The following is a 13,480-nucleotide window of genomic DNA, read 5'->3' as shown; positions in this document are numbered from 1 at the left end:
AGTATACCCGAGTTAGAATATTTCGTTTTAACTTATTTTGTACGAAACTCGCAAACCATGTTATTATTGAAGCATTTTGTATATTTATTTATTCTATTTGAATAAATTATATACTTTTATTGTTTTTATAATAACAATGGTAAATATAGTATTGATTTTTTTGGAGTTTTATATTTGATAGGTATAATATTAGTACAGTACAATGTATATGAATATACGTTTTTGTATCTTACGGGTTGAATGGTATATTATTATTGAAATTCCAAATTCACTTGCTCACAATTGACTGTATATATTTATTTATTTTTATCAAAATACACAAACAGGACGTGTGGTAGTGGCTTAGATTACCTAACGAGCATGTTTTGATCAACCAACCGCCAAATTTATACCTAAACATTTATTTTTTATTTTGATATTTTAATGCGTACCTACATATAACAGGCACTTCTATATAATTGAAAATGCTCAACAATTATATATTATAATACTTATAATTGGCCATTAGTTTGTTTGTTTAAACATTTTAACGGATCCACAAAGTCACGCCCAACCTTTATTTTATTTTTTTAAAGGGGGGGGGGAGATCAGGGCTGTTTGAAAAACAGATATTATGGTATACTGAGTGTCAATCATCGCACAAAACTAAAAACATTAACGAATATATATTTGTATGTAATTGATATTATACTTCTCGTGTATACCATTTTATATTTTTGTGATGGTACATTTTTGTGTGTAATGTTAGTATTAACGGTATACGCACGATGTAATCTGCCGTCCGGGTCGCTGGACGTTGTCAGTTTGTCACCGCTTCTATTATGGAATTATCATTTATCGCTAACATATTATTATTTTATTTTCGACAATACATTAATAATGTTGTAATTATTACTACAACGATTGTGCGACTATCGGGCCTATATCCGCGCGTGCGTGGTGTCCTGTAATCTGTGTATAGGTAGCGTATATAATAGTATCCAATCGTTATAGAGGAGAGGTTTACTTTTGCCGGGCACACGAACAACGACGAGTATTGCTAGGAAATAACTCGATTATCTAGTTTCGTCCTGCAATATAGTTTTAATGATTCAGTCCGTGTTTCCGTATCAGCTGTCGTTAATTATTTCGTGACAAGGGGACCACGAAATACGCGATCGACATTACATTTATAATGCAACAGCTCGTCTTGCAACACCTTTTATTAACTTAACCGAAGAATTAAATTTTCTACCTAGGTGGCTTTGTGAGGCTTTTAGTGGACTGTCAATCAAATTCGGCAGAATAAGTCAATAGTTAAAAAAAAAAATTGTTTTTGCAAAGGTTGCGTAAATAAGCAAATATGTAAATGCAAAATTTTGGGGGTATGTATGTAATTTGAGACGACATAAAAAGTTCCATTCTTATAATACTAAATGTCAAATGTAATATTAATGTTACTGAGTAATGTAATTTTTATATTAGTATCAAATATTTACTTTTTAGTGTCAGTCAAATAATAATCGATCAATAAAATATAATAATGTATGATAAGTTATTTTAATTTATACGGATAAATGTATTTCGTCATAAACCATAACATTTGACGTATTGTTCTACGTTAGTCTGTTTTTAAAATCACATACTTATGATGACGAAAGTCAACAATTTAATATTATCCAGCTTTTAAACATTATACCAGTAACATGTAAATACCTACTTTTCAGTAATTCCTCTATGTGCCTCTATCTGGACTAATACATAATTGATTTATGTCTACCAATAAAACTAATACAAATTTTCGGCTATAATATTGCATATTAATTGATATTATTATAGGCAGTATATTACATTATATAATATTCAAGGGTATGCGCTTTTTTTCATACAGGTAGGTAACAAATATCAATGTTAAAAAACCTTACATTTAAGTCAAAAAAATTTGAGAAAACTGAAAAATCCCAATAAAAAATAAGAAATTGTAGGAACCACAGATTGATGACACTTTCTATTTTTGGAAACATCAATTCAAAAAAATGACATATAATTTATTAATACACACATAAAGTAAAGTAGGTATACCCACTTACCCTACGGTACTCAGCCATGCATAAATGTAATCATAGACGGTATAATGTGGTAAATAAATAGTCCTTAAAATATTGTTTGAAAACCACCTGACATCTTCTGTAAATGCCATCTGAGGATTGAAAATTACAAACAATTTATTACAGAATTTTTTTTTTCTTCTCTGAAAATTCTAATAGGAACTAACCTATACGGTAATACTGTATAGCTGAGCGCATCATTGTACGTTTAGAGAGTAAGTATACAATAAAAAAAAAAAAAATTAAAGAATGAGTACACGCCGTATCACCTATTCCCCCCAACCCACCCAATATACCACTGAATGTATAAAGGTCGAAATCGAATTTGTGTTTTTTAAATAATATCTCTTGTTAATTTTTTGTATAGAATTGTGTCACGCGACGACAATCGATTGGGGACAAATCGCCAACGGAGTGAGCAACGACATTAACGTGATCAGTAACGACGAACCAGCGAAGTGCAACGGATGCTCTAATCTTGGCTGCCCGGAAGACTTGTGCTGGTCCCACGAAGTCGGTCGGTGTCAGTACGGCAAGTTGAACGGATGTCATCCACTCTGCGCTGGTGGTTGTGACGAACCGCACTCTGCCAAGCATTGTTTTGCGTGCACTGCGTACATGCACAAAGGCGAGTGCATCCGGGAATGTCCATACGGCCTGTAAGTATAATAATATGATGTCAGGAAAATCGGTTTTTATTTTTCGCATAACCGCTTGAATATAGGTACTGATCGAGTTTGTTTTTCTGTTATAGGTACGGTCACATCAGGTCGTGCTTAACCGCAGACGAGTGCCACAGTTTGCCGGTGACCAGAGAGGAATCGACACCTGACGATCTGAACACCCACTACATCCCGTTCGAACGCGTTTGTCGCGACGAGTGTCCGTACGGGTTCCAGGTGACCGCGGACAAAAGAAACTGTACGCTGTGTACGAAAACGAGACTCGGACACTGTCAGCGGAACTGTAACAGTTTTAAGATCAGTGACGACATGTTGAGAAAGAATTACGAATACCGTTTGCACACCAATTGTACAACGATCAAATCTCTGGAGATCGAAGTCAAATATGGGACCAGCGAGGACGTAGAACGTCGATTAGAAGAATACATCGGAAAAGTAGAAGTTATTTTGGATCAGTTAAAAATCATACGGTCGTATTCGCTGAGCTCTTTGAACTTCTTGCGGAGCCTGTACGAAATACGGGGTGAAAATACTGTTAATAAAATGGCTTTGGTGATACGTGGCAATAAAAATTTACAAAAACTTTGGACTACCAGTGAAAACGAGACCCGCCCCGTTAAGATATTGAATGGTACAGTGTCTTTTCACTACAATCCTAAGTTATGTATGTCAGAAATATATAAATTTGGAAACTTGTCTACACTACCTGCATTCTCAGATATAGAAGTGTCAGTTATATCTAACGGTGATCAGTTTGCATGCACCGTTTATAATTTACAAGTAGAAACCGTTAAAATTGATCCACAGTCTATTGTTTTACAAATGCACAAACCTGTGGAAGCAGATAATTTGGAAAGGTTTCTTGTGTATTTTATCGAAGCATCTAAATGGAATGAAACCATCGAATCAACCGATTGCGAAGATTCTAGTTGGAAAATTGATGATATAAGTTCAAAAAAAGCTTTAAATGAAACTGAAATCTTCCATGTCATTACAAATTTAGAACCAAACACAGAGTACATTTATTATGTAAAGACTTACACTATTTCTTCCAAGACAAGTATGAGTAGTATATTTCGTAATAAGACTCTTCCATCAAAGCCGTCCTCTCCACAATATTTTAATGCTCAACCAGTGTCAAGTTCGGAAGTGGAACTGACATGGAAACCTCCTTCACATCCTCATGGAAAATTAGTCAAATACATTATCAAGGGAATTCATTTAACCGATGACCAAGCCATGTTGGATGAACGTAGTTACTGTAGAAACAAAACGTTTAATGGGAATGGCATTACACACAAATCTTCCCCATCAATTATTAAACCATCATCTGATGATACATGTGAAAAACAGTGTGAACCACAAAAGAATATTGTTAATAATGTATGCAACACTTTTGAACATGGCATAGATGTGGATTTAATTTCATTGAACAATCACAGGTACACGTTTGAATCGTGCAGCAGTAACATTATCAACATCTTTATTAATTCAAAATGTTTGGCAATCCAAAATAACGATGATTCTGTTTTTCCAAGTATTGTAAATACTTTTATAAATGAAAACTGTACAGAAATGTGGTCAGTCAGTAATATGTTGAACAATGTTACTCATAGAGATGGTAGCTCATCTTATTTCCAGATTCAGTTAAATGAAAATGTTACATCATTTAATCTTAGTAACCTTAGGCATTACAGTCAATACTTACTGTCCATATTAGTTTGTAGAGAGGTTGTCCAACAAGAATTAAACCTAAGCAGTATCAATTCTTGTAGTCAAGAGACATTAATATCCTTCCGGACTATGGAAAATAAGCAAGCAGACATTATTGATAGCAAAACTGTACGACATGAAGTTGTGAATAATCACACAGTTAATATATTTTGGGAGTCACCAAAGCTTATCAATAGCATAATACATAGTTTCCAGCTGCACTATAAGCGTTTGGAAGCGCCTAATTTTGTTTCTGTGTGTGTTACTATGAAGGAATACGAAAATGCTGGCCGATCATATGTCTTCAAGAACATACAACCTGGTGTTTATCAATACAGAATCCAAGCTGTTTCATTGTACGGACCTGGGCCATACACTACTGTCAAAGAGTTTAATCTTCCCTATCCAGATGCATTTAATAGTTGGCACCTTATTCTCATAATTTTTATTTGTGGTTGTATATTAATTGGATTAACAGGTGTTATTATTCGTACACACTTTAGTCGTAAAATTTTAGAACGTAATGCCATGTTTAATCTAGCCAACAATCCTGGCTATGTTGGTATATATCTTGAAGACGAATGGGAGTTACCCCGAGAGGACGTGGTTATACTAAAAATACTTGGTAGAGGGACATTTGGCACAGTTCATGAAGGCCTGCTGATGCCTCAATCTATACCATGTGCTGTAAAATCTGTAAGCAAGACAAATTTTTTGAGGTATCATGCAGAATTTTTGAATGAAGCAGCCATAATGAAGAAGTTCAGTGAAGCGTACCATATAGTGAAATTGCTTGGTGTAGTGACGAAGACCCACCCACCACTACTCGTAATGGAACTCATGGGTCGTGGTGATTTGAAAAGTGTATTGGTGAAGTGCAAGAATTCAGATGATCCACCTCCACCCAATAGGTATGACTTGAATGATAATTTTTTTTTCTAGACATTAACACTTTTTTTTATGAATATTTGTTTATATTTTAGATACACCATCATTCGTATGGCTGCACAAATAGCTGATGGTATGGCGTTCCTAGAATATAATAAATTTATTCATCGTGATTTAGCAGCCCGAAATTGTATGGTGGCTAATGATATGACAGTGAAAATTGGCGATTTTGGTATGAGTCGACAAATATATAATGGTGATTATTATCGCAAAGGAAATAAGGGTGAAATGCCAATACGATGGATGGCTCCTGAGAGCCTTAGTGAAGGTATATTTACCAGCCAGTCAGATGTCTGGAGTTACGGGGTCGTGATTTGGGAAATGATGACGCTGGGTGCACAACCCTACCCAGAAAAGAGCAACAATGAGGTCATGGCACATGTGCTTGACGGCAACTTACTAAACTTGCCGATCATCTGTCCCGATGTGTTAGCTGGTATAGTTAGACTGTGTTGGAATTGGACTGCTTCCCAACGACCAAGGTTCCTAAAGATAGTCGAAACACTTGATGTTTATCTGGATGATGATTTCAGGTTAATTTATTAATAATTATTTACTAATCAACAATAGTTATACATTTTATAACTTGCTACAATACTTTTCCTTCCTGTTTATAGATCAGTTTCGTTTTATCACACTAATGGTTTACACAATGAGTCACCTGCCGATCAATCATTGATGTCTCCATGTACTACGTACGAAGAAGATATCGATAACGAAAGCATTAGTTTCGAAGGCGGTGACACTGTTGCTGTATATAGTGCGTTCCATGTAGACAAAAACAAAATGAGTAATGGACATTTATCTCCAATGTAATTTTTAGGGTCAAAAATATTTAAGTGAAAATCAACGTTACCAGTAAAGTCTATTTAAAAAAATAAGTGTTTTTTTATTTTTTGTTTTCTTTATAAATATTGTATAAGCGGTTCAAACTTGTCATCTGGGTAACCGTTTTTGTAGACTATTAATATTTCGTTGTTAACTTTTTTTTATGTATAATTTAATATTTTGATGTTCTAATTTTATTAAGAATTAAAATTATATAATTTTTTTTTCGTACCACCTTACATGTATAAACATATTGTTCTAGTTTCTAGTCAGCGCGTGGAAATATTGTCTCTCCACCGTCTGTTTTTTCATTTTATTATTATTTTATTTTATAATAGATTTTTACATGTCATTACAAAATTAATAAAAATAAAATATATATTGCCATATAAATACTTTTTTGGAACTATCTGATTGCCGGTTAAAATATTTTTTTTCTCAATATAGGTCAACTAATATTCCAAAAAAGTATTTGAATTTTACATGAGCATATATTTTTTGAAAATATTTTTTAAACATAAAAGTCTCAATTAAAGAAAATGCAAATATAAGACTAATATTGTCCTTCAATTTTTAGAAAAATTCAGTTATATTAATTGTGTAATAGTAATATTGTTACATTTTTTAAATTTGTATTGTGGGTACATTTTTATAACAGTTTGATATATGTCCTCTAGTAAAATTATCCTTTTCGATATGTTCCCTAAGATGTTCTTTAAACTTAAAAATTTAGTAGAATTGGATCTCTTGTTGCCAAAAATGTTTACTTATTGTTATAATATTTTTTTTCATTCAAACAATTAAATTAGATAATTCAAATTGTGCAAAAATTAATGCACATTGCATTCTGCGCCTAATATTTAATAAGATAACATTTCGACAAATAAATTTGAGTTACATTTTTACTGACCACTGTTTATATAATGTTTTAATTTAAAGAGATGATGAATATATTATTATACTAAACAATTTTATCTAGATAAATCTGAAAAAAAATCTTTTTTTTTTAATCCAAATGTATTATTTGATATGGTAATGTATAAATAAAGTATGTGTAATGTAAACAATTTTAAATTGAAAGAAAAAATATTTTTTTTTAATATGAATTTATATTGTGATATAAATATTTCAAAAATATTTCAATGTTGTACTTTTTATTTACATTAATTCATAACTAATAAAATACATGACCTTGAGAATGGTTTTTTTACAATAGTTATAAAGTTGATTTATATCTGGTTTCATGTCTATGGACTACTGTCTACCTCGAGGAATACTGAAATATTATTTTTTTGTCTAGTCTTTTAATAATGTACATGGTCAACAAGGTGTAAATATTGAATTATCAAAAAAAAAAAAAATGTTCAATACCATTGCAAATAAAAATATTTTTTTTACGGATTCTACACTACCATTCATTGGAATTCGGAGCAAATGGACCTCTTATACACATTCCAACGTACTCCACAAGTTGAGATAGTTATATAAAAACATTTTAAAACTATTTATTTCCCAATGACATATTGTAAGGTCCAAAGTTGACTCAACAGCAAAATTAAATTTCTTTTTCGAAATTACTATCGCTGTTAAAATCAAGTCAGTACGATCTACGTTGGAATGCGTATAGGTGTATTTTTCTTAAAAAAAAGGTAGTGTGAAATCCCCTTAACACGGTCAATGCCGATGCCTATTTGTGGTTCCGATACCGCGTCGCCGCAACGAATTTATGCTCTGTCGACATCGGCCACCGGCGAAACAACATGGTGTACACATAGGTACGTGTATATCTAATATAATTTCAGATGTAGAACCTATACAAATATTTTCTTATAATTTATAAATAATATATTTAACTAATAACATCTAATAATATTAATTAACCGATAATATGCATTATATATACGTATATTAGAATTATACTAATAAGTAATAGACAATAGTAATAAAAGCCACTCCGTTTCTACATCCCGGGAAAAATTGAATTTTATAAATAATATTAACATCTATTAAAGATGTCAAATAATATTTATTACTTTATTAGACGACGATATGCAATATATTATGTTAGTTGTTAGTATTATACAGGTAAAAGGAACTCCGTCTCTACATTCCGGGAAAAGTTGAAATAACAGATGTATTTTTAGACCAAATGTAAAACCAAATACACCATTCAATTAGTAATGTAATCACAAATGGCCAGAAGAAAAATTCAATACAATCAAACAACTCCAGCAAAAGTTATGAGACATTTAAGTCAATAGGTAACTAATTTGTCGACAACGGCGTCCGGGGCAATGCATTTTTTGTCGACTACGTGTCGACCGTCGTGGTATTGAACGTGTTAAGAAGGCATCGTACCGGCATGTGTTGACTCCGTTTCATAAACACTAAGCAAAATATGTTACATTAAAAGAATCCAGTTTATCCTGTAAAATTTTCTAACCAAGAAATATTGGAAGAACTTTACGTCTGTTGTTTACACGTTGCCGATTTATCGTTGAAAAATCGATTCGCCAAATATTGTTCCGTTGAAAGCAATTCTGTGATGAATCGTAATGACATGATATTTATATTTCATAGATGCACATCGTACGAACATTTAGGATGTTAAAAAAATATATGACTATAATAATAATATACTATATACCTTTTGCGAAAATAAATGAGAGACTTGGTCGATAGGAAAATATTGTACTGATCAAGCCGGTAGTGCGTATGGCACGTCCCGTGGCGGGCTACAGTTGTACTAAGACTCCTACCACACTCTATTAACGAACAGATGGCGTGGTCATGATCGTCTACCCTCTACCGTGGTTATCGTTATCGCCGCGATGAGACGTATAGTAGAGCGCCAGAACTAGACCCTAGGGTGTAGGGCAGTGTTTCCCAACCGGTGGTTCGTGGGCCAGTCATAGGTGGTCCGCAGTACCCCATAGAATTTTTCTTCGATTTCTATTACAAATTTTTTTTTTTTTAAATAGCGAAAAACATCTCAACTTATTGAGGAACCGTATTATACTTGTTAATGAGCAAAAAAAACAAGATCTTCCTAGTTTTCGTACAATTGAGGTGGTCCGTGACCTATAGAATATTGTCGAAGCGGTCCGTGGTGGTAAAAAGGTTGGGAAGCACTGGTCTAGGGCTAGGTCAACTGTCACATTCACTTAGTCCCCTTACGAGTTTCGCAGTCTCTTCATCACGATTTGTGAAAAATAAGAAATACTTGGGCTGATCGCAGGTACCTTAAGCACGCCCATCAGAAAAATTATTACTGTAATATATTTAGGTGTCTGTGGTACACTGACCACACGACTGTTAAATTGAAAAAAAATAAATTAACCATAAGGTGACCGCGAATTTGCGCCTCTGTAGGCACGGTAGGAGTAAAACATTGCAACGAATGTGTTAAATTTCAATTGTTGATAAATCTTTGCAAAGGTACGAAAAAAGATTCTGACCGAAGACGGTCTGTCAGCCCATAATAGGTACCTACTGTATATGTATTTTATGATATTTTATTAATCATTAGCAATACTGTAAGTTGAATTTATTTTTGCAGACAGCGTGGCTTTTATTATACATATTATTAATTATAATCATTAAAATACATCATAATATTTGTTGTTATTTATTATTATGACTTTTACCGCACCTAGCTAAGCGGTATGAATACAACTAAAAGATAAAACTTTTTTTCAAAATTTCAATCTTTGGGTATTAAAACTAAAAACTGTACACATTTGTGACTACAAAAAATGTTTCAAGATATCGTGTTTTTGAAGAATTATTTAAAAACTGAAACATGAAAAGTACGATCACGCGGCGTTACAGTTAGGCTTTTTCACTACATTACTGATGTGAGTTCATTTTTTTATATAATATCTTGGCCTATGATTATTTACTAAATGCATGACAGTAAAATGTTAAAATTTTCTCGAATAATGAAATAAATACTTTTTGAGTAGCAACTTAAAAAACTAAGATTGTTTGATGAAAAATTGTTATTTTACTTTTGAATATCCAATATCATCCAAATTTAAACTTCAGGCGGCTATAAAAGATATTTGTGAAATTATTCTTTATATTTATTATATATATATATATATATATATATACACCTCAAAAACAGTCAAAAATTGTATAATTATAAATTATACCAAGCTTATTTAAATATTTGGTGAAAATTTCAAGTACCAATTTACGAATATTCGTTTTATAATTGTTTCAATTTTAGTTTTCCTTCGTTTTTGTTTTTCCCAATTACTATTAAAAATATTGGGAATTTTTTATTTTAATCTCTCCATAGTTACAATTATAGATAACATTTTCTACCAGAGACTACGCTTAAAGTTTAAGATCGAAGCATTTTTTCAACTATAAAACTTTACACTCACAAAAAAACAAACATCTCCGTAAAATCAATACATTCATCGCTCCTCTCAGAATGTAAAATCTATATATAATATAAGAGAAAGTTGTGTAAGTTACACTATTTATAACTCAAGAACGGCTGAACCGATATAGCTGAAAATCGGTGGAGATGTAGCTTAGAACCAGGAGACGGACATAGGATGTGTTTTAACTTGTTCCCGTGGAACATGACATAAAACGGGGTACAACAAAACGCAACTATAAATATATATATACGGATTTCCGCGGGTTTCTAGCTACCTGTAACTTGACCTTTTTGTCCGTTAAATTATGTGTTGGATCGGCGTGTAGATATTAATTGTTACGAGAAGTGAAATTCGAAAACCTATTCTTAATTTTTTAGCAGAAATTAATAGGTTTTTTGTTTTTCAGTTGCCATTGGTTATCGGGCAGTTCGGATGCATGCTAAGCATGCATCAAATCAAATTTATGTAAATTGCCTACCAAGGCACGTGTGCACAATCAAAATATAAATAAAAATAAAACATATTATAGAGTATGCACCTAGCGGCGTCCGTGATTGTCCAACTGATAATATGCTGCTCGCATTATGACAAGCGAGTTTCACAGGTACAGAGTTTTAATTTTTAACGAGCAACGGAGTGAACGGGATCAGCTAGTATCATATAATGTAGGTAATCCTTACTAGGGATTCCCTAGAGTTAAAGTTAGAATATTTTAGGATGAAAAGTATTGTACAAGTGTATGATATTATTTCCAAAAAGTAATACAAATGGTACATAGTTCAAAAAGACAGGTGTATAGCTTGTACAATTTTTTGAGCTCAGTGGACGCCAGGGTGGCATATAAGTACTCGTACTATTGGTACCTACAACTGCCCTACTGAACTTTTGAGTTTTTACTTAAAAGGTAGGTTTACTGTAGGAATAATAGACCTAGTATTTTAAATGCCCGTTTGGCTGTTTGTAGTGATTGGATATAGATGAGTGAGAGATACCAATTAAAATTTAAAGCACAGGGTCAATTAAATTTAGTTGTCCTGAAAATGAAGCAAGTCCATCAGGCCGCTATCGTAACACTTTTGTTAATTAATTAATAAACCATCAATTCGAAGAGGATAACATTGAAATAGTGTCTGTAGATTGTAAGGTAGAGGATGTTTTACTTGTATCTATATCCCACCTTCTTAGTGCTTATATTCTCTAATATATCTTCATATTCTCCTAGAGAATCTAAATCACAATATAATGTACCAAAGTATTTGAGAATATATTTTTGAAAAGATCGCCAAGCAAGCAGTTTTGACTTTTAATTTTTGAATCGAAACTTATTTGTTTTGTATTCTAATGGGAAAATAAAAATGATGAATGCATTTGACGAAATACCGATTTGAAAATGCAATAAGTAATAACAATAAATAATGTATTATTATATAGGTATGTCATTATACTTTTATGAGTTTCTATTTCGATTCACGTTGAAAGTTGTACAAAATAAGTTTATACTATGAATATTTTTTCAGCGGTATATCGTATATGTGATAATTTTGCAGAGGAAAAATGTTTATTGAGAAAACTGTTTATCTTTTATAAATTATGACTATACGAGTACTTTATACATCTTCAGTGGCGAAGCATAGGAGGTAACGAGACAACGTCTATTCACTTAAAATATTCATTTGGTTTTATTACATTTAAATAATATTTTTTTTCCCATAAAATTGAATCATCAAGGAGTGTTCACTCCCTTTTTTTCTTCAATAATGTTGTCTCTACTTTAAATTATTTAGCAGATAACTTTCAGGAAATTCCGGAGTATCAGAATATTAAAACTAGTAAAATTATCGAGTTTTTTTACTTTTGGCCATAATGCTAATATATTTATATGTATATAATAATTTGAAAGTTGTAGATTAATATTAATCTATTAACATTAGTAGTTTGTAAAAATGGTTTGAGTTTAACAAGTACTAGATCCAATATTATGCACAATGTATTTATGTATTTATTTTTTTATTTTTTTTAAAACCTTTTTTTATCACTATTATTCTTATTATAAACATTTTAATAACTGAGAAACTATAAAGTCTACTAGAGTATACTTTTTCGATTTTTGAACTAGATACATCAAAATTTACAAAAATATTGTCCACTTTCATAGAAAAAAAAAATGGTTCTAATTTGCAACAAAGACGTTTAAATCACCATAAAATGAAATTCCTCAAGTAGTACAACAAAATTTAAGAATTTGAAAAGTTGGTCTTCTAGCATATTTAATAACTCCAAAATTGGGGGACGAGGTGACCGAGTGGTCTGACTCTTCCGCTGCGACGCAGCCGGTCGCGGTTCGATCCTCGGCCACCGGGCGGCATTTTTCTCCGGACAAGTCGCGGTGACCGGAGAGCAAGTGCTGCCATCCCCCATCCCCGGGGCATGGCAGAAACCTACGGGTGCCCCATTCGAAATTCTGCCAAAACAAACACACACGTGTTCCCCCTACCGTTCCAAAAACCTACAAACCATCAATACAAAAACCTACAGTACCTACTAATAGCTAATGGCCACAGTTGCCGGGCTCAGGATCAATTAAAAAAAAAAAAAAAAAAAAATAACTCCAAAAATCAGAATCAAAATAATTTTATAATTAAAAGAAAAATGGCGGTGAGTATGTTCTGTGAATCACTTTGTATAGGTATAATATATATAATTTTCAAAATATTTTTTTTATTAGAATAGACTATTTTATTGTGGGCAGCTTGCTGGCAGTGCTCGTTATAGTAGGTTAATTCAGTAAATATCTAAGTACAGTAAAAAAATAAATAGGAGACGA

General features: G+C 32.3%; 1 protein-coding gene across 2 annotated transcripts in view; it reads left to right on the top strand.

The window, feature by feature from the left end:
• Nucleotides 1–6,660, top strand: part of LOC111041015 (insulin-like peptide receptor) — a 47,634-nt gene extending 40,974 nt beyond the window's left edge. For both annotated transcript variants that reach the window (XM_022325157.1, XM_022325156.1), the window contains exons 3-6: nt 2,455–2,746; nt 2,842–5,394; nt 5,467–5,964; nt 6,049–6,660. In XM_022325157.1, the coding sequence (XP_022180849.1) occupies nt 2,455–2,746; nt 2,842–5,394; nt 5,467–5,964; nt 6,049–6,247 (3,542 nt within the window). In that variant the 3' untranslated portion in view covers nt 6,248–6,660. The remainder of the gene's footprint in view (nt 1–2,454; nt 2,747–2,841; nt 5,395–5,466; nt 5,965–6,048) is intronic.
• The last annotated feature ends 6,820 nt before the right edge of the window (nt 6,661–13,480 follow it).

Source organism: Myzus persicae, unplaced genomic scaffold (assembly GCF_001856785.1).
Source record: "Myzus persicae strain clone G006 unplaced genomic scaffold, MPER_G0061.0, whole genome shotgun sequence".
In the NCBI taxonomy this organism is placed as follows: domain Eukaryota; kingdom Metazoa; phylum Arthropoda; class Insecta; order Hemiptera; family Aphididae; genus Myzus; species Myzus persicae.
Note: the sequence above shows the minus strand (reverse complement) of the source record. Positions and strands in the feature narration are given on the sequence as shown.